This window comes from Elgaria multicarinata, chromosome 1 (genome assembly GCF_023053635.1).
Source record: "Elgaria multicarinata webbii isolate HBS135686 ecotype San Diego chromosome 1, rElgMul1.1.pri, whole genome shotgun sequence".
Lineage (NCBI taxonomy): Eukaryota > Metazoa > Chordata > Lepidosauria > Squamata > Anguidae > Elgaria > Elgaria multicarinata.
In genome coordinates, this window is record NC_086171.1 from 147,813,487 (window position 1) to 147,834,996 (window position 21,510).

Here is a 21,510-nt window from a genome sequence, read left to right on the forward strand (position 1 = left end):
TAACCACACAAATGGAATTTATGATACAGAAGTTGTTGGGAATAGCATGGACCCTGATTTGAAAAACTGAAGGGTTGCAGGGGAGATGTCACTTTGTGGAACGGATGGTGCAACAATGGAATCCTAGCACTACAGTAACCTGGGACCAGGTAAAAGCTGGAAAGGAACAGGCTCTTTAACAAAACAAAAAAACACCATGCCAAACATTATGGCATGTTTTAGACACCCGAAAACAATATTTTAGGACAGAAATCCTTGAAAAATATATTATTAACCCATAATGCCCATAATGCATCTGGAACAAAATGGAATGGGCTGGAGCAGCCTTTCTGTTCCAGATGTATTCTGGGTCCAACTCGTGAATTTGGTAGAGTTGGCTCACTTGGAAGTGACTGTTTTGGGCTGTTCTGTTCCAGATGTGTTCTGGGCATTAAGGGGTTAATATAATTTTTCAAGGGTTTCTCAACTAAAATACTGTTCTCAGCTGTCTCTAACATATGCCATAGTGTTTGGCATATCTAAAGGAGTGGTTCTGGCTTTTACATTGTCCCCAGTAACCCCCATCCAGACAGCCTGTCTAGAAGGATATGCCCAATAGCATGAAAAGCAGGTAACAGGTTCAAGGGAATCAACATGTCATTCTCCCTCATCCATCTCTCAGCAAAGGTCATCCCACAGGCGACTAAGGCAGGCTCTGTTTCAAAACCAGGCCCTAAATCTTAATTGAAATAGATCTAAGCGGGTAGGCAACCTGAAGTCCTCCAGATGCTTTGGGCTAAATCTCCCATCAGCCCCAGACAGCATGACTCACAGTTAGGGATTCTGGGAGTTGGAGTCCAAAACATCTGTAGGGCACCAGGCTGCCTATCCCTGATCTTGAAAACCAATTTCATCCAGGAGAGCTTGCAGCTGACTAGCTACAATCATTTATATTTATTTAATTTTATTTTATTTATTACATTTTTATACCGCCCAATAGCCGAAGCTCTCTGGGCGGTTCACAAAAATTAAAACCACAAAAAACGCACACACTTCCCTGGGAGTCAGACCTATCGAACTCAGTGGAGACACCGATGGAGTAGTTGCTGAGGTACAAGGGTGGAGTTTTGTTTTGTCTTAGCACCGCCTCCAGCTGCCCGGTTTCAAAGCCGTGGCCCAGGCAGGCAGGCAGGCAGGCAGGCAGGCAGGCAGGCTTCCCTTCGCCTTTCAGCCAATTACCGGGCCCTCGCGCGCTCATGTCTCCGCCCCCTTCAACCTCTTTCTCTTTTTAAATAAATAAATGGCCGCGCCTGCGCGTCGCGAGGCCCCTTGGTGCAGCCCCTAGCTGAGGCGAAGGTGTGCGTCTCTCTCTCTCTGTCGCTGAGGCCGCGGCTTCTTGTGTGCTGCGCTGGGGCCCCACGGCTGCGGCAGGAGGTGAGCTCGGGCCTCCGGGCACCGCCCGTCCTGGTGGGCGGCCGGGATACCAGGATAGGCCGTCCCGCTTCATTTCCCCGGTGCTTGAGCTTGGGTGGGGTGGGCGCTTGCTGTTACTCCCCTTCTCCCTCCCTCTCCTCAGAGGGAAGGTGTGTTATTAACTGGGTGTGAAGCGTGACCCAGCTCCTCCCTGTTCCTCGTCTTCTGTGGCAGGATAGAGCCCTAACAGGTGATCATTGGCTGGCCGCTGAGCCTCGTTTTCCGTTTGACCCCCCCGAGTTGTGCCGATTCACACGTGTATGCGTATCTTTCGGATCGCAACCGACTCGCGCGAACGGCCTTCCTGGAAACGTCTTGTGTTTGGTGTCTGCAGATAGGAAAGCGCCGTCTCTTGTGTGGTGGCGCCTGTGATGGCTGGTTCATAACATGCAAGTCATCTTGTAGTCGCTGAATGACAGAACGCGGTTCGGGTGTCTCTATGAGCTCATTGTACAGGGAGGAGAGGGGACATGTCAGCTTGCTGAGCCCGATTTATCCCCCCACTGAGGGGAACGGCAATGCGGGGCTGTCATCTTTGGTTGAGTTGCAGGTCTAGAGCATAATTCGATCCAGGGTTAATCCTGGAACTGATCTTGAATGGCAGGGCTCAGTGAAGTAAGAATAAAGGGTGTTTCTTAATAATTATGGAGGGTCTGTGCTCTCTCACAGAGTAAGCGCCAAGGCACACCCATATACCTGAATGTATGAACTTTTTTGATACAGATTCAAATCATTGGGATTCCTGCCTTTCTTTAACAGGATATACTGGAACGGCAGTGATTGCCCCTCTCCCCACTCCCCCAATTTTTCCAAAACAGGTGTTACTCTGGTGGCAGGATTTCCAGGTAGGTTTTTCGAGTGCTTTGAGTCTCAGGATATCTATCAATTTCATTTTATGGTCGTAATCTAAAAGGCAGTGATGGCTTGATCCCAACTGTATTGGGGTAGGGTAACCCAGGCAATATATATCTTTCAGAAGCAATGGTGCCCAGCTCCTTCACTTGTGCTTTGCTGATAGAAATGGGTGGGGGAATAGTGCCCAGTTGCCTGCTAGCATTAAGACCTACTGCAGGGGATGGCAGCAGATTGGTATCTTTTTTACTGTTTTTCCAGTTAGGGTGCTTTGAATGTTCTAATCGGGAACATCAGTATGCTGTTCTTTTCTGTTTATATCTGGATATTATTGTCTGTAGGTAACTTTTGTGGACCCAGCAAAGTGACTGTGTTGGTTGTTGATGAACCAATATGCTTGGCAGAAGACCCAGGAAAAGCCCCCAGGTGAAGGGTCAGGCGGCAGCAGCAGCAAAACAGGTACACATCTTATATCAGTCCTTTTTGCCTTAGTTCTATCTGGTTTGTGCAATGTTTTTTTGTGTTACTATCATTCGAAGACATTGTGGAGTATTCTGTGCCTCTCAAGTAATAATAAAGAGGTGGTGTCCCCGATCTATGTATTATTTTGATAGCCTGTCAGGAATTCACTTGCAGATTTTCCTACAGGAAGAATTTAATTATGCAAGCATCTCAAGATCCATATATACAGCCCTTTGCAAAAGCAGGCTTGCTTAGATTTAAACCAATCTGGACAGATGCCTAGCCAGGCACTTCTTACATGAAGACAGTGCTCTGCTAGATGCTCTATCCTTGAAATGTGTGACTTGTGACCTGATGAGTCATTTTCTTATTAGCATCTTAGGTTCCAATTGGAATTTTCTGCCAACTCTTGGTTGCCAAAGAAACTTGTAATAATTGATATGCTCGGTAACTTAGGTGAAATGCTGTCCTTCTGAAGAAAGCAAGAAAGATAAAGTCAGACTGCTTTTAAGTGGGCTTCTTCCTTGTTTTCGTGTCTTATTGACTGAAGTTGCTAGCAGTGCCATCAGGTTGGTGATTGCTTTCACAGTCTAAATAGATGTCATCTTGTTACAGGTAACTTAGCTATGAGTATTGCAGGTAATTTAGCTATAGGTGTTTGATATAATAAATGAATGGGGTGGAACTGGTCAGTGTACTGAAACAAATACTCATAAAATCAGAACTGAAAGGGACCCAAAGTGGCAATCTCTTAAGGCAATCTCCTCTGTGAAACAGGATCCATCAGCTTCCAAAGTTCATGCTGGGCAACCTATGGCACTGTGCTACAATCAAAGAGCATGCACTATTTAGAAGGGTGCTAGCAGAACAAATAGCTCTACTGATAGGAAACAGTGCATGCTGCTGGGGAAGCCAAAATATTCACAAATTTGCTATTGAATCTGGCTTTATAAAAGTGGGACTGGGAAGAGGAAACTAGTTTTTGTTCAGTTGATCCTTGTGAAAGGAAGTCCATGTGAGATAAAAACAAAAGTGCCAGGTTTCCAAACCAATTGTAAGACACAGGGGAAGAAGAATATGATCTCTTTACAAATAAAAGTGTTTTACAGTTTTGGTTAGACCACAAGAGGAAGTTGTGCTAGAGAGTAAAACTGCAAAACAAAACAAGGAAATTATCAGAAAATTAATTTGTCGACAATAGGGTAAAGATGGTAGACACAAATGTAAGCATTGAAATCAGTGGGATTTAGTGTACTTACCTCTACATTTGGATTGTGAACAGTATAGGTAGTTCTTGAATTCAGCATAATTGAATTTTCATGCTAAGAGTTGATCTCTTAAACTTAAGGTGTTTTACTTGAGCTTAAGATGCAAAGTTTTAAAAGGATGTAAGCAAGCAAAATGCATAAAGGAATGGAATATAGTGTGTGTAAACTTTGCACAAGGTTTGAGCCAGGCAAGAATATTTAGGTCAACAACTTGTCAAGGACTTTATTCTTGGTTTGCAAAGGAATATATTGTTCCGTGTTCTCCAAAACAAGTTAGTACAAGTCTAGAGGTGCTATGTATTTCCTGCATGTCCAGATAGATGTTTACATTGTTGTGGTTGTTATTATAAAACCCATCTCAAATGGAATTTCCTTCTTATGCTTAAAAGTGGGAAAGAAGCAGCAGCAAAGATCTTGTTCAATTTGTTAATTAGTATGAACTTGTGATTTTGGGTAGCTTTAACAAGGTTAACAATATAATGTATAGCAGCCTTCCATTAAGGATAAGCCTTAGTATTAAGGTAATCGCTGCATTTGGAGTTTAGTGTTACATGAATGAGGCTTGTGTCCCATGATTGCAAGGAGATCAGAAACTTCTGTTTCCATTTTAGATGAGCTACAGTTTAGCATGTCGTCTGAACCATAAGGTATGATTAATCTTAACTATGATTAGAGAAAACAAGCCAGCTTCATTAAACCAAGGATGGTGCTATATAAATAAATAATAATAATAATAATAATAATAATAATAATAATAAGGCTTGAAGTTGGCTTGCTTCCACTAACCGCAGTTAAGATTAACCACAGTCTGTAATAAATTTAAGTTGCTTGGATATGGTAATTCTAGATTAGCCTCCTCCAAGATGGTGTCCTCCAGATGTGTTGGACCACAGCTCCCAGCATTCCCCAAACAGCCATGCCTGGTTGGGGGAAGCTGTGCTAGATAATGGGCTGGTTCTCATGTCTCAGTAAGCCATATTGAAAATAAGCCATGGTGGGTTGGCTGTTTGCTCACTTACTCACGTTATTCCGGACAGGCACTCTGCAGCTTGTTTTCCCCATGCTGAAGCCACCCTGCCAGGTTCAGATAATACAACAAACCACTCAGAAACAAACATGACTCACAATCCGCCCTGGGTTTTTGTGTTGTGCGAACCCAGTCAGTGCTTGGTGAACTAGCACTAGTTCCATTCTAATGTCTTTCATTCAATTTCTGATGTACTATTGAAGAAGACTTGTAATTTATACCTCTGTATTCACAAAGTCAATTGGAATCTGAGAACTGTTGCAACATTTTTAGAATCTGACTTTTCTTTTTGTTTTCTTTTTAAAAGCCCATTTTTAGGCCTTACTGTTTTGGAGAGGTTGATACTTAAAGTCATGATTGTGTGAGGCTCCAGTGTTCAGGGGAGCTTCTCCGTGCTCTCCTGCCACTCCTGCAGATGGTGGCTGTGGGGGCAGGGGGAGAAGACACAGTGGCTACTTTTACTGATGTGATGGCACAACATCCCCATTATCATTCTACCTAACCTACATTGCAGGGTTGTGGTGAGAGTAAAGCTGGAGGGGAGAATTATATACATTCCCCTGAGTTCCTTGGAGGAAGGAGCAGGTTTAAAATATAATAACAAAATAGATGTGATATGTAAGTTTACATGTATTAATTTATAGTTTTGTTCTTTAAAAAAATATGTACATATACTGAATTGTTTTGATTGCACTATCAGCCCAACCTCCAATTACTTAGTGAATTTTGTTTGGCTTTAAAGAAAACAGCAAATTTCAAAATTTGGACTGGAAGCATAAAGTTAACTTAATTTTGCATAACGTTGTAAACATAACCTTGGCATATAATTCAGCTTTTTCTTGGAACGGATAATGGTAGCTCCAAATTGTCAAAATAACGACTCTTTTCAAAACTTTAAGTGTAGATTTAACATGAGCTGGAAATATAAATCTCTGGGTGGGGGCCATGGGCTCTTCATTTTAGAATCTTTGAATCTGGGACAGAGAAGTTAAAGATGTCTTGAATCCAAGTAAATGAAGCCAATTTTCATTTTTAACACTTGGGCATTTATGTAACTTTGACATGGTGATTGTTGGCATAAACCTTCCGTTCTCACTGAAGTGGTTTTTTCCTGGCCTCAGTTGGGGCTCTTTGTAGACTTCAATCCTGAAGAGATGATGCTGGATCTGGAAGATGATGGGGACCTAGAAGCAGAACTGGCTGCTATCACTGGGGAGAACATGCCAGCTGGGAAAACAAAACCTAAAGGAAAAGGTAAGCTATGATAGAAGGGCATCAGTTTGGAAGTTGCATTTAGGTTGCAATCCTATATGCACTTAGCTGGGAGTGAATCCCATTGAATTCAATGAAGCTTGCTTCTGAGTAGACACTTAGGATTGCACTGCACATTTCAGTTTATTTCCTTTGATGTGCATTTGTTAATTAAGACTAAGAAGAAAGCTTTACAATGCAATCCTATGTGTGCCTACACAGAAATAAGCCAAAAGACTTCAGTAGAACTGAATAATAATAAATTTCTAAAGCAATCCTATTTTTAATAGGATTGCTTTAGAAATTATTATTAATTGCTTTAGAAATTATCATAAAAAAAACACGCACATAATTGTTTCATTGTACCTATCCTGCAAGCAGTATAATGGGGCAGAATATGGATTTAAGAAAGACAAAGGCGTTCTCCAGACAAGGACTACAAGAATAAACCAAAAGTTGTCCTCCCCAAAATGCATTTTGTGTTGTTGCATGGAAAACTTATGCTGCTTGAAAAATAGTTCTGTGCCAAAAAAAGAATTGTGAGTGCACTTCTGGATGCAGGCTTTAGCTCTGCTCTGCTGGAAGATCACTGTTTTACCCAGTGTGGAAAAAGTATGGGACTGAAAGTCTTCAGATGGAGCCCCATCTTCTTACAAAGCAGTATTCTGCCAAAGGTGTGTGTGGCAGTTTGGATATGGGCCTGTGTGAGCTAGGCTGCATCTGGGTCAGAATGGTGCATCCTTAGCTTTCAAACTCTCACTGAGTGGTAGTTATGATCATTTCTTGGGTATATTAGAGAACTCTAGCTCCTAGAGCAACTTCCCCCATCTGTTTTGGACTATAACTCCCATCATCCCCAGTTAGCATGGTCAGTGGTCAAGGATAATGGGAGTTGTAGTCCAAAACATCTGGAGGCCACTGGGCTGGGGAAGAATGCTCTAGAATAAAGGCAGCAGTTTAATTTTATCTAGAGTTAATATTTCTTCTTCTTTTTGATGGTACTCCATTGATTCTGATAAAATCTCACTGGCAGCGTAAATAATGGAAAACGTTGCTGGCTAAAAATAACTAGCAACAGTTTCTAACGTAACTAAGAAGAGATCAGACCTCTGTTAGCATTCTCTGTTAGCACCCAATAGTAAATATACCCATTTTATATGTTCGTAGGGTGCATCTTTCCCTTATGCCTTCAAGTTGGGGGCTTGGGGCTTTGTTTGCTAAATGGGTTTGGGTTTGGAGGACAGACTTATTATTGAAACCAGACCTTATTCCCGTCATATCCCAGGATTGCAATAAAAGGAAGGCAGAACATGAGAGGGAAGCTGCCTTTGTTTTTATTGTGTGTATGCGTGTTTTTATTGTCGAGAAATGGCTAACACTAAGGAGAAGAATTTGTTTTGTGTATTTGCCACCATTATAGAGTTTACACCCAGTGATTGTTTCTCTGAATGTCAGCGTTCCCTTTCTCAGGATCTTTCCTTTTTGATTTTCACCAGCCCCTCTGCCTATGGACCATATTGAAAAGATGGCTGCTGAGTGCATGAAGGACCTGAATGAGGAAGATGATGAAGGTCTGGAGGAAGATACCGAACTTTTGGTATATATGGGATTCTGTTGGAAGGATGTGGGGTTATTTAGTGCAAAAGAAGAGCGATTATTGCCTTATAGGGAAGAGTCCAAGTGGTAGTACTTGGTAATCTTGAAGGCCTGGAATAATGTCAGGGAATGTGAAAAATTCTTAATGCTAATAAACTATAACGCTTAATGTTCTGGTTTTTCTGAGGAGTGGAAGTCAGGTTATTGCAGAAAGGGTGTTTGGAAGGGATGTCTGTAGGAATCAAGTGAGAATAACCAATCTGCACAAGTGTATGGGTAGTAAGAAATAGTGCCATTTCTGTGCTTCAGGTAACTTCTTAGTAAGTAGTATGTAGTCAATTTAGGTTGCAGTCATATACCTACTTTCCTGGCAGTAAGTCCCATTGAACACAATGGGTCTTACGTCTAAGTAGATAATCATAAGATTGCCTGTAAGATAATTTAACATTCTCCAATGTTAAACATAAAGTACACCCATTGAAATGAATGGGATGAACTTAAGACCCATTCATTTCAGTGGGTCTATTCTATGTAGGAGTAACATTGGATACCACCCTTAGACATGGTTTCATAAAGTTTTAGGGAAAAGTGGCATTGGCAGTACTTACTGGATTGGGTTCAAACATCGAAGGTCTGCTCACTGTATGAAGCAAGTTTTTCTAGCTTTCCACATATGTGGATGCTGCTTAAGGATGGATGGATGAGGCTGAAATGAAGCTGAGAGCTTCTTAGGCCATGGCTAAACCAGGGCCTGGAGGAGAGAGGATTTCGTGATATGGTGATCGTGACTTCCTCACCCCAGTCTACACATGGCACACGACGTCCTGGGTGGACGGAGGATTTCGCACCCGCCATTTTGTTTCTTTACATTTTATTCAAGTTGAGCACTCCAGTGCAAACAGTGAGGTGTTGTTGGTTTTTTAAAAAAAAACACCTCCTGCTCCTCCTATCCACCCACCCCGATGGGCACAGAGCTCCTGAGGAACCCCGTGCCCAGCTCCACATGGTTACTCGCGAGGAGCCGGGATGAAACCGGGATGGGTGCCCACACATCCTGCGGTCTTAGGATCATCCCGAGACTGCAGGAAAAGTGGTGCCTATTATACCGGAACAAGGGAGGGATAATCTCTCCCTGCCCCCGGGATCCCCTGTGTGTCATGTGGATGCACAGGGATGATCCCGGGGTGATCCCTGGCATAAACAGTCATCTAGCCATGCCCATTGTATTTCTCTCTGGTCTTAATTTTAGTACTGTTTTCCTAACGTGAGTTTACCTATTGTCAGACTTCTCCAAACTGGGGCCATCCAGATGTTTTGGACTACAACTCCAAGCATTCCTGACTATCAGCCATGCTGTCTGAAGCTGATGGGAGTTGAATTCCAAAATATCTGCAAGGTACTGTTATCAACTTGGGGAAGGCTGCTAGGGTGCATTATCCTTACATTAAAATAATGTTCGTACTCTTCAAGACAGGGTTGAGAAAGTGAGATGCTAGTGAAATAAATGTAATGTCATCAGCACTGGAAGTCTTGGGTAGATGCATCATTTCGATTTGCTTAGAATTGGGGTCTTCTCCCACCTGCAACTTTTGAAATTTGCAAATTGAAACTGAATCCTGCTAGAAAGGCTGATATGTAAGAACTTCTACTGCAGTCTTGTGTACAAGTTCACAGTGTTAATCCTATTGGCTTCGTTAGTACATAACTCTAACTGTAGGAAAGATTGGCATTTGTTTGCTTGATGGTCTGTGAAGTTCTTCAGCAAAAGCCTTCATATAGAAGTTTATTTTTCATCCAGAACCGCACAAGTTCTTATTTGCCTTAGGCATGTATTATGGGCCCTTAGATAATGTGGTTTAGCTGAAGGTTCAGCATGTGAGAACACCAGAACAGTTCTCCCACTCCTAAAAGGCACATATCAGGGTTTGATTGGAATTGCTTTCCTGCTAATTTATATTAAATAAAACATGGTATATTGCATGATTGCAATATATTGCAAGTTAAGACTGCCACAGGTGAAAACTGCCCAGAGAGCTTCAGATATTGGGAGGTATAGAAATGTAAATAATAATAATAGTAATAGTAATAATAATAGTAAGACAGTTATTTTAACCATGTACAATGCTTGGTTAAAATGTGCTGTTCGTCTGGCATAAGAAAAATGTTCTTTGATTCTAAGGATGGTTCCAGATGGAGGGCTCCTAGCGCTAACAGTCAAAAGGCAACATGCAGCTTTTGTCTGTTTTTCCTTAATGGATTTTTCCTGATTAGAAAAAAAGGCAGCAGCAGCAGCGAGAAAGCTTCAAATTGAAGATGTCATCATTTGGACTCCCCATAAAATTCCGTGAATGAGGCTGCGTAATTGCACAATAAAAGCCTAATCTGGAAGCACTCTGAGTAAGAGACTTCAAGGCCCTGTCTTTGAATGATAGCAGTGGAAAGGTATTAAATAGCCTGTGGTTCGTTTTAACACAGGACTTAAAATAGAAGTAGCTCTTCTGAGCAACAGTTGCACTGGTTCTTGCTCTAGGCAGAGTTGCAGGAGGTCCTAGGAGAGGAAGATGGAGGAGAAAGCAGTGAGCGTGAGACAGAAACAATGGAAGAGTCTCCAGAAGCCACAGAGCAGCATACACAGGTAGGTGGACGCTGTTGCTTTGAGCCTGGCAAAGTGAATATTAAGGCATGGAAAAGAACATAAAGGTCATTTAATCCCCCACAAAAAAATTCTTCAGTATATTTATTTTCCCATCCTTCTCCAACCTGGTACACTCCAAATGTTTTGGACTACATCTGTCTTATGGGAGATGGAATCCAAACCATCTGGGGGGCACGATGTTGTATATCCTTCTGCCATCTGTTCCTGGAATAGCACTGTGTTTTGCTTTTTTACAGTGAATTTGGAAGTTAATTAATTTTTCCAAAGGGAGGAAATGATAGAAGGCAAGAATACTGCCTTATTAATGTGTTTGGGGCACACTTTTTTCATGTGATGTAGACAACTGAACTACGACTTGGATGGTTGCAATTCAATATGATCTGGTCCTGAAGAGAGATCTGATTTTGAGAACATCGCCAAACAGGCTATAGGCAGTGTAGATAGAACAGGATCAACGGATTTTCTCCTGGGCTGGGTTTACAGCTTATTTGGTTTCCCCTCACTTTTGAACACATTCCGTGAGCTCCCTGTATCATTCCTATTAGGATCTGGTTTGAAGAGCAATGCTGGCAACCTCTTGGCAGAGTATTTTGTAAGTGGTTGACTGCCAACAGCTTTCTTTGTACGTTTGAATATAGCATTTGCCTGGCGCTGTTTCCATCTCCAAATGGTAGGAGAGAATCTTGTAAGCAGACATGATGAAGACAACTATTTAAATGTTCATAGAAGGGGGGAGAAAAGTTCTTTAATGCTCCAAAATAACCGTGCAACCAATCCTTGCCTGAAATGACTAAGACTTCTGACTATGTTCCTTCATCTTTTCACTGACCAAATATCTCTAGTTACCCTCCTGTGGCTGTAAAGTTTCCTGAGGTACTCCACCCACCCCTCTGCTACTTCTTTGGCAGAAAGCCCAGAGGTGACCTGTGGAATTTTTGCAAAAGAACAAGCACTTCTCTGTTCAAGAGAGATGGTTCAACCTCTTATGTCTCACGTCCTATGTATGCTAGAGAGGAGTTTTCTGCTGATACTTGAATGTCCTATGGACGTGTAATTCTGTGGAGCCAAAATTGTTGTCCCTTTTATTTTCTCCTTTATTTTTCTTCTTCTTCTTTGAGATGACTCCTGCTTCCAGTGGACTGCAGCAAACAATAGAAGAAAGGATAACTAACTATAAGGCAGCGATATCAAACGCGAAGGAGGCCGGTGAGGGTGCCAAAGTGCGGCGGTATGAGCGGGGCCTCAAGGTATGTTGGAGTCATTGACAGTTGCTCCCCATCCTCTTAGTGTTCAAAACAGACTAGGAGTGTCGCATGTTAACTCATTGTAAAGGATGTGCATAGAAGAGCAAAGAGATGCCATTCGTTTTCAGTTTTATCGTTTAATTGGGGTGCTAATCATGTTCTGTTATAACTTTTTGCATAGTTTGAATTATCTAGGATAAATGAGCACCTCCATTAATGTTTCCCTTCTATGAAGTAATGAAGGAAATCTGGTTTAGTAGGTGGGAGTTTTAATGAAGGTTATTTCGTCTTTTGTCTTCCCCAGACTTCCTACACCCCCACCCTCCAGTCTAATAATTACACTTTCATATTCCTAGTACTCATACCCCAGCAATGATCCATTCAATTTTATATTTATATGGCAGAGTTAGGTGTAATAAATAAACACTGTGGATATTGAAGGTAGCTTTTAAAATTCTACTTTGCATATTCTAAAATAACTATTGGCTACCTAGGTCAGAGAGTGGAAATTTGGGAGAAATGAGATGCAATCTGGATTTAACAAGTGCAGTGGGGTAAAAGCTAAACAGGATCTGTGCAGATTCTTAGCTGGTTGTCATTTTTTCCAGAAAAAGCATTCCTACATTAGGGCTTTCTTGTTGTGGTTGACATTTTCTACTTGGATGGCTGATATTTTGTGGATGGAGATGTATTAGAGTATTGTGCTTATGCTTCAAGAGAGAGCAGAAAAGTCTGCCTGCTTATTAGGACATAAAATCAAGGACAATCTGTGATGCTTCTTGGCAAAATGGTCTTACTTCGCCTTCCTGTGTTTAAGCATGGATGTTATTGGAAAGCTACTGCATGTTCCCTTATAGTTCAGAGTTTTGTTCTTGGGTCTCTGCTCTGTCTAGTGAAGGAAGAGTTGTAATGCTTTTCTAGCTTCTGCTCCAAGTGGATTTGCACGTGTGTGTTGTAGTCCAGACATTTGTGATAGATAGAATAACAATTTTTATGTTTTGTGCGTGTGTTGGGAGTATTTTCACTGATCTCAGAGCGCTGGAAACTCATTACCAGGAAGATGATGGGGTGTGAAATTTCAGGCATCTGACTTCTCTTTCTTCAAGTGGCCATAAAAGCATAATTTTTAAGGAATCAACTGTTATTAACTTACTGGTTGAAAACATAACTCCTAGGCACATTAATGTGTGCCTCAGTGCATTTCTCCATCCTGATAGCTGCTTGATAAAAGAGATGCTCAATTGTTGCTCTAAAACAGGTGATACATAATGTCTGGTTTTGACCTTGCCTGGTTTGGGGGATTTCCGCATTTGGTGGAGTTTTTGTTTTGGGTCAGGCAAGCATTCAGGCTGCGCTCCCACACATATGCTTCCAGGAAGAAGTTCATTTGAATACAATGGGACTGATTTCAAAGTAGACAGGCATAGAATTACGCTGTTAATGTGGGTAATGGATTGATCACAAGATTGAGTTTTATAAACGTTTCATGTCTAGAGTTTACCAAGTGATCTTGAATCAAGTGATCAAGTTTTTCCTGACAGAAGTCGTCCAGCAGGAATGGACAGAAACCTGCATTGCCAGAGGTTAGGAATGCTGAGAGTTGAAGTCCAAAACATCTGGAGATCTTTTTTTTTGCCCACCTCTGTCCTTGTGCAGCTCTTCCATCTTCTTTTTCATTAAATTTCTGCAGTAAGAGAAAATATGGAAGAAGTGATGGGGAAAATACAGGAGGGTTATGAGTAGAAGTTGCCATCTACTTCCCACCCCATTAAATTCTATGAATGAGGCATGGTGGTAGCACTATAAATGCCTCATCTGGAAGCTCCCACAGTGGACCAAACTCTTTAAAAATGAGTATTTAGAACAACGATAAGAAATACCTTTGCCTAGTCTGAGTGCTTCCTTTGCGCTAGTCTCAGTGACCAAGGGCTGATTAGTTTGTTTGTTTTTTGGCTGTAAAAATAGTATAGTTCCACGTCTTGTTGAGAGAGAGAAGCAAAATGTGTTCTTCTACTGTTTGCTCTACTTACACCATGATGTGTGTCGACAGCTTTTCCATTATGAATGAATGAAGGGGCATGATTGGGATCATATATAGGTGAACGTTCTATTTATCAGGCAACACTGTCTCTCAATCACTGCTAGACATTGGAAACCATGCTGACTGCACTGAAGAAGGGCAAAAAAATAAACCAGGAAGAAATGCCGCCACCTGTAGGATCAGGGAAGAGCTCTTTGACCACACCACAAGCCACGCATCATAATGATTTGCCTGAGAGTTCAGATGATCATGATGAAGGAACAGTACCGGAGGAGGAGGAGAAGGGAGGCTGTGCTACAGCCCATGAATTAAAGGACCCCAGTGATCTGGAACAGTCAGTGAGCCTAACTGCTCTCCAGGGCCAGGATGGAGATGTAGATGCTCTGGGAATAGGTACCACTTCTGAAAACAGTAAGTAGTTTTAGTATGGCCTTTCCCCATGCAGCATCCCCATTCTGCAACCATTCAAAAAATATCCCATTTTGCTGCTTGTTTCTTCCAGGGAGGTGGGCCAGACTAGGAAGGAATTATTGTTCTTCATGGTGTCTATAGGAGATGTTTTATTGGCTAACTTTATTGTCTGACTTTTAATTCAGATTCCTCAAGTCTTGGCACACGAGCACTGCTTGTGATGAGAGAGAAGGAGTATAAGTTAGCAGCACTGAAAGCCAAACAGAGAGGTGATCTCGAGAAAGCGAAAGAATATATGAGAACTGGTAAGGTGAGGTTCCATTCTTCATAAGCCCAGGCAGCTTTCAGCAAACCAGAATTTGAGGTACTAGAATATTTCCTCCTCTGGAAGTGAACTTACAAGTGACTTTCACCGTGGGATTCGGCATCCCTGCAGTGAATTTCCCTCCTCGAGCGTACCATGACAGCTTGCTGTATGAGTTGGAGCTGTTGCATTGTGAGTCTCTAGTCTCTTCCAACAGCCTCCATGGAGCTGAATCAGGGATGGAGAAGATCAGAGTAATGGTCCTGTCTTATACTGTAAGCTCTGCTTCATGAAATCCTGGAAAAGCGGGAAGGAGTGCTGATTACCATGGTGAAAATAATTTACAGTCCAGTACTTGGTTCTTTTCCTATTAGGGGACAAACTCCGTCTCATTGCGTCGCAAACATTAATACAATCATGCAATAAAAAATTCACATTGTCACCAGATAAATCAAATTATGCTTCAAATTAGAGAATTTTGTCTAAATGGGCATTGACCTCCCTACTTTATTCTAGATATGATGAAATTTGGAATTGCTAGCAAATACAGAGATAATTGAAGTGCAAGGGAGAGATTATGCACAGGATGAGGCTGAATGATAGGAAGAGTGGGCCTAGGGGCTGCAGGCATTCATCTTGCTGACCTCTTGGAAGCCCATTCCCCCCTCCCCTTGATTTTTTAAAAATCATAAACTTACAATAAATGGTGAGATTTTCTTTGCCACTAAAATTTTGAGAATGTCTTATTTTACATGGAAGTAGTTCTGCAGGATTCTAAAAACACCCGAAAGCACTGTTCTGTGAATTGTCATGAAATCGAGGGCGTCTAGATCTTCCGATAGTAATCAGTATTTGCTGGCCTGGCCTTTCTATTTCAGAAATTTAGCATGGTTCTAGAAGCACTGGACAGTGGGCAGCCAATAGACCTCAGGGATATGCCTCCACCTCCACCAGGTAAAATTACACAGATGAATTACCTTTCCACTTCTATACAATAACAAAAGGGATAACACTGGGTAACATAAAAAGGATGTTTGCTGTGTACAGTATGACTGTGCTAGTGTCATGTGAACCTACCTGGGTTTTTCCTTGTGAGTAGATATAAACCACTACCTCAGTTTACTGTCCATGTTACACTGTGATTTTGGTTGGGAATTCTTACATTTCTAGGTTTTGGTAGCAAATTGATGTGGTTCTTATCTTTATTTATATATATTTATACAGAGCATCAGACCTGCTTGGACAATCAACATATTTCTAAAGGAATTATAGGGACAGATTAGGGTGCTCAATTGACATTTCTTCATGTGGTCCTATTCTAACAATGGGATCATTGGGGTTAGGTATTTGGTGATGTTAAAGTTGTTCCCATTGAAGACAGTGACCTCAACAGTTCAGAATTTTTGTTGGATCTTGTTGAATTATGTTGCCAGGTTCTATTTCTTTGCCACTTTCTTGCCTTTTATGAAACCTCGTCTGAAATTCTCTTCCCTTTTATAACATTTTTTTTCTCAGAACTCGAAAGCCCAGAAAAGATGCAGCTTCCTTCAGAACCAACTCCATCTATACCTGTGGAAACTTCCCAGCCTGTGACCACACCAGATCCTCAAGGTAATGAAGTTTTTAGGTAAGACGTGTTTAAAGCTGGAGGGCTCTCTTGTGAGATTGGTTATATAGATTAGGAGCACAGCACCAGTGAGAGATGGATGATGGGTTAAAGCAGGAATGGGGAACCTATAGCAAATTGGGGGGGTGGGGAATCCCAATCTGGCCTGCCAGCTTCTTCCCCAAGATCTAGCAGCTGATTGAAGTTGAGGGCTTTTCCCTGCCCAGTGTTGGGAAAAGCTCCCTTTCTTAGTGCTGAACATGGAAAATCGTGCACACACCCCAAGCTGATCAGCTGCAGAGGAAATGGTGTGCATGTGTGTTTGCATGTTGTATGTGTCTGTGTAAATGCTGTATGTGAGAAACAGCATTTGGACACACCTCCTTTAAGCTCTGACCACAACCACCATTATTATGTGGCCCCCAGGAGGCTTGTCAAGTGGAAGTCCAACCTGGAAAACACTACCATCCCCCAGGGGAAAGTGAAAGAAACGGGTACATATTTCATGGTTGAGCTCACCTGATACGTTCTTTGAATCTCTTTCAAAGGTTCCCTGCAACAGCCAAAAACAGTGCTAGAAGCTTTGCAGCAGAGGTTGGAGAAATACAAAGCAGCAGCAGCTCAAGCCAAAGCAAGCGGAGATGGTCGGAAAAGCAGGATGCACGAGAGGATAGCCAAGGTTAGTGGCGGGAGGAAGAGCTAGCTTGCTGCCAGCAAAAGTCCCTTGGTATCGCGGCTTGTTGCGAGTCTCTAATGCCGTCTTCCCTGACCTGGCGCCTTTCAGATTTTTGGGATTACAACTAATCTGGCCATCGGCTATTCTGGCTGGGGCAGATGGGAGTTGTAGTCTAAAACATCTGGAGAAAACTAGGTTGGAGAACACTATTCTGATATGATACAGGCGCAACAATGGCTTTTATGATCTCTCATAAATGTGTTTTTTGTAAAAGTCACCAAGTATATCCCATATCTTTTAGGTACGAAAGTCTGGTTACACACTGAGGCTGCATTCCCATACCAAAGTATCTGGGAGCTAGCTTCATTTATCTCAGTGGGACTTATTTCTGAGTAGACATAGGATTGCACTGTGATTTACGTTAATCATGAAACTGAATTCACAAAGAACATGGAGGATATTCTTTCGCAAAACAAGCACAGTGGCAATGAACGTTTTACCTGACGAAAGCTTTACAGGTCCGGGCTACATATTATTGTGTCTGGAGAGTTCATTAAATATGATAACCTTTTTGTAGGGAAGGTGTATAGACTGTGGACAGCAAATGAATGACAAACCTGTATTTATTGCTCCCCCAGCAAGAAAAGAAGTTCTCTGTTCTAATCAGAATATCTCATTACAGCAATACCAGGATGCCATAAGAGCCCATAAAGCAGGCAGGAAAGTGAATTTTGCTGAACTTCCAGTTCCCCCTGGTAAGTGTGTGCCTGTCAGGGTTGTGTGGTGTTATGTGAAATATCCTAGCATAAGCACTTTCCCTAATGCATTTGCCAGAAATGCTTCAGCAGAGTTCCTCCTACTCTTCTCTGTCAGAAGTCTTGGTTGGCTCCATGACAACTCTACAGAATGTGCTGTACAACTGCTTATTGTTATTGATAAACTTTCATCAAGTTGTATGGTGTTCAAACTCCGGCATCTCCATGCTGAACTAGATCTACCAATGATCTAACTTGGTACAAGGTAGCTTCCTATGTTCCTATAATGATGGCTGTTGCCATTACCTTTATGTTGGGAGAGCATCTTGAATGGCAAGTTAAAATGAACTGTTCTAACAAAGTAAAACGTTTGAAATTCTTGCTTGCCTGGAGATGTTTATTGGCAGGAATTTTGAAACTCATGGAACTATCCCAGCTAACATTTCCTGTTTAGTAGTTGCCATTTTAAAAAAATTATTTATGGAGATCAGAACTAACAGCGCCGTGACTGGAGGAAAAAATGGTCTTTTGGGAATAAACGTTGCAAAACAGATTTTGAAATGCTTTGGCTGTATATTTCATATTGCTAATTTTGAAGGATGGGTTTATAACATTAGAATTTAAAAACAAAAGAAGGGTGGGGTATCTCTAGTCATGAGTGTAGGACAGGTAGGTGAAAATTGTAAGGAGGGACAGAAAGTCTTGCGCCCAGAATGCCCTGCAGCACTGATATGAGGATGCTGCCCTTCGTATAAAGCTGTGGATACATGATACAATTCCTGATTTTCACGTTCAATATTTCCCTGTTTGATTTATTCTAAACTTCTGATTACTCGACTGGGAGAAGAAAGGCCTCAGTAGGAGCCTACATTCATGTCTGTCCTTTCAACCTGCTTGCCTAGTTACAAAAGTTGGAGACAGCGTTTTTGCCTTCTATTGGCCAACCATTGTAATCCATAGTCAGAGCTTTCCAATCTTGGCCCTTTTGAATACAGCTAGAATTTCGTAGTCACTTAAAAAATAAAATCTGGCTAGTGCTATAATAAATGTTTCATTTTCTTTCTCTTTTCAGGATTCCCTCCAATTCCTGGAATGGCTCCTGCAGATGATGATGGTACAGTCGCTGCAGTGCTGGAAAGTGCTAATAGGCTGGTTAAGATGGAGGAAGAGGAGAATGATAAAGAGGAGGAGGAGGAGGAAGAGGTGTGTTTATGTCTTAATCCAGGGGTGCAGCCCAACCAATAGCTGTTTTTAGTGCCCCCTTGTGTCACCTTACTGGCCAAATGTGTTGCTGCAGCGGCAAAACCCGCAGCAATTCTGAATGGAAACAAGGAGTGCGTGGGGGGAGGGGCAGAGTCACTTTTTTGGAAGCCTCTCAGAAGATGATCCTTCTTGGAAACCAGGCTTTTGGCACACCTTGTTTCCATACAAAATCATTGTGTTTGGGGGTGCTACTCCTGCAGCAGCAAATTCGGCTTCCACACCAGCAGCAAATTCAGTGTGGCTGGGATGTGGCACCTGATGGGTCGGGGGAGCAATGTGCCCCCCCAGCCCCAGATATTGCTCACTCCTATCTTAACACAGTAGTTCCTCCGGGCTTTCTTTGGTTTTAGCCCTTGTCACAGAAGCACTTTTTGCTTTTGTTAAGGTTAGTTATTACTGTTGATCCCCTAATACTAGTATCTTCGCCACTTAATTCACAGGTTTTGTGTTGGGTTCCCAGTACCAGCTTGCCGCCTGTCCAGCCATGTACTGCAATAGCCCTTTAGACAATGGAGTACATTCTGTTAAAGATCACCTAACGATGATGATTCTAGAGCTGCCATTAAGATGTTTCTCAACATCTTAGTTACTTTGTAATTCCTGCGATGTTGAGTCATTCCCATGTCTTTGCAAAATCGAGAATTTCTGCATGTCAGCAGGCAGTCGGTCTCTGCTTCTCCGCGACACCAGAGCAGATGGCTGCTGTAATGGGATCCATTTGTGTAACAGCAGTCACCGATTCTGGGTCTTGTATATGGATTTCATGCACACTCTAATCAATTTCCTTTTGATCCCGCTAGGGTGAGTCTTCCACACAGGCTCCAGCTGCCAAGAAGCCCACCCAGCTGCCTAAGAAACCAGTGCAAGTTGTACAACCACTAACGGTGCCATCTGCTATAATGCAGGGAGAGACCTCGCCAGAAAAAGATGATTCTCTGTCCTCCCCTGTAACAGCACCAGAGAAATCTGCACCTGTTGAACAACTCTCTCCAGTTGGTAAGGACTCAAGGGCCGGCAAAGCATCTGATGTGGAAATACTTAAAGCACTGTGTTATTTTACCTATGCTGGGGTAGAACGATGATATTTTTATATGCTTAAAAGACGATAGAAAGGACTGGGGGAGGTGATGGTTCACTGCAGCCATTGGATGATAGGACAAAATCTAATAAGTATGCAGTGAGTACATTTAAATAGGCACTTTATAGTTGGAGCCTTTGGAACACGGTCTCTGGTGTCACTAAGAAGATGCAGGTGCAACTATTACTTAGCCAAGATTAAGTAGCATTTTGTCTGCCTCCTGAGAAGTTCATTCACACACACTAACAGTGTTCCACAGAGAGAAGTTCCATCTTTGCACTGTAGTAAGTGCATGAACTCTGATGGCAATCTTCCGTTTGGGAAAAAAAACATGACTGCCTTTAGGCTAGCTCTCTTTTTCTGCTTTTCAGAGCTTGTAAGAGCTGGTGCATGTCTGCTGGACATGAGACCCTAAAGATGTATTAAGGGTTTAGTGTAAGATCTTGCCTCCCTGATAATTTTCCATTTTCCATGTCTCTTCCCCCACCCGCCCGCACCTTGTCCCAAACAAAGTTTGGGACAAATACAGTTCAGCTATTCCAGCTGAGCCAAAGCCTGGTGCGTAGGCTTATCTAATTGATTTCGATTTGGATGACTAGGCACATTGCACACAGTGGCAGAGTTCTGCCAGCCTTGCTGTGAGGATGGAAAGTAGGCATCAGTGTTGCACTTTTCTCTCTGTGCTGTTAAGAGCATATTCTGTACATCCCTGTGATGACAAGAGCTCTCCCATAATCATTCGTGTGTTTGCTTATACCATTGCTACAGTGTTGTATGTGGAGTGGCTTGTCTTTGTGTGCAGAGTGGGAATACGGAAAACAGAAAATGAGAGTGCACTCTTTCCTTCTTTGCTAGCATGTAAAAATATGAGGAATTGGCTTTTCCATCTCCTCAAATTAGCTTGATGCAAAACTTTATGAAGGGCTTTGATCTCTCTCTTTTAAAAACAGCAACAGCCGAGAAGTGAAAAGGGGAACAAGGGGTCATCTTGCTGAACTTTCTGTCATAAGGCAGGATCTTCCCACCAGATCAGCTGATGTAATCCAGCTCTCAGGTGCCACAAGCACTGCAGTATAGTGCTTAAGAAGCAAATTGTGCAAGAGGAGTCTCTCAAACACACCAAGCTCTACATTGTAGGGGAGTTAAAATTGGAACAGGGTGGTCACTGGCAAATCTGATCCAGACATGGTTTCTTTCCTGATCCCAAATAATGGCTATCGCTGGCCATTACAAAAACCCTGCTGGTTTAGAGCAAAGGTCCAGCTAGTCCAATGATTTGCCAGCCAGATGCTTCAAGGAAGCCCAGAGCCAGGGTGTGAAGGCAACAGCCCTCTCCCTGTTGCTCCCCAGCAAGTGGTATCCTGCCTTTGAACCTGGAGGTCCCAAGTAGGCATTGTGGCTAATAGCTATGGAAAGAGCTCTTCTCCAAAGAAAGGGAATGTGTAAACATGCACCAGTACATCCCAGTGAAAACTAGACTTGGCTTTATCTCCACCCTGTCAAGTCCTTCTCCTGATGCTACTCAGTCACATTGCTTTAGGATTAATGGTGTGTGCTGGGCACTGTAC

At 42.4% G+C, this 21,510-nt stretch overlaps 1 protein-coding gene across 1 annotated transcript in view; it reads left to right on the top strand.

The window, feature by feature from the left end:
- Nucleotides 1–1,345: 1,345 nt before the first annotated feature.
- CC2D1B (coiled-coil and C2 domain containing 1B) overlaps nt 1,346–21,510 on the top strand; it is a 37,064-nt gene continuing 16,899 nt past the window's right edge. The window contains exons 1-15 of the mRNA XM_063138818.1: nt 1,346–1,413; nt 2,212–2,297; nt 2,646–2,763; nt 6,183–6,315; nt 7,809–7,909; nt 10,439–10,543; nt 11,683–11,811; nt 13,954–14,260; nt 14,446–14,570; nt 15,443–15,518; nt 16,080–16,175; nt 16,719–16,849; nt 17,529–17,601; nt 18,674–18,804; nt 19,665–19,860. Of these exons, the coding sequence (XP_062994888.1) occupies nt 2,698–2,763; nt 6,183–6,315; nt 7,809–7,909; nt 10,439–10,543; nt 11,683–11,811; nt 13,954–14,260; nt 14,446–14,570; nt 15,443–15,518; nt 16,080–16,175; nt 16,719–16,849; nt 17,529–17,601; nt 18,674–18,804; nt 19,665–19,860 (1,669 nt within the window). The 5' untranslated portion in view covers nt 1,346–1,413; nt 2,212–2,297; nt 2,646–2,697. The remainder of the gene's footprint in view (nt 1,414–2,211; nt 2,298–2,645; nt 2,764–6,182; nt 6,316–7,808; nt 7,910–10,438; nt 10,544–11,682; nt 11,812–13,953; nt 14,261–14,445; nt 14,571–15,442; nt 15,519–16,079; nt 16,176–16,718; nt 16,850–17,528; nt 17,602–18,673; nt 18,805–19,664; nt 19,861–21,510) is intronic.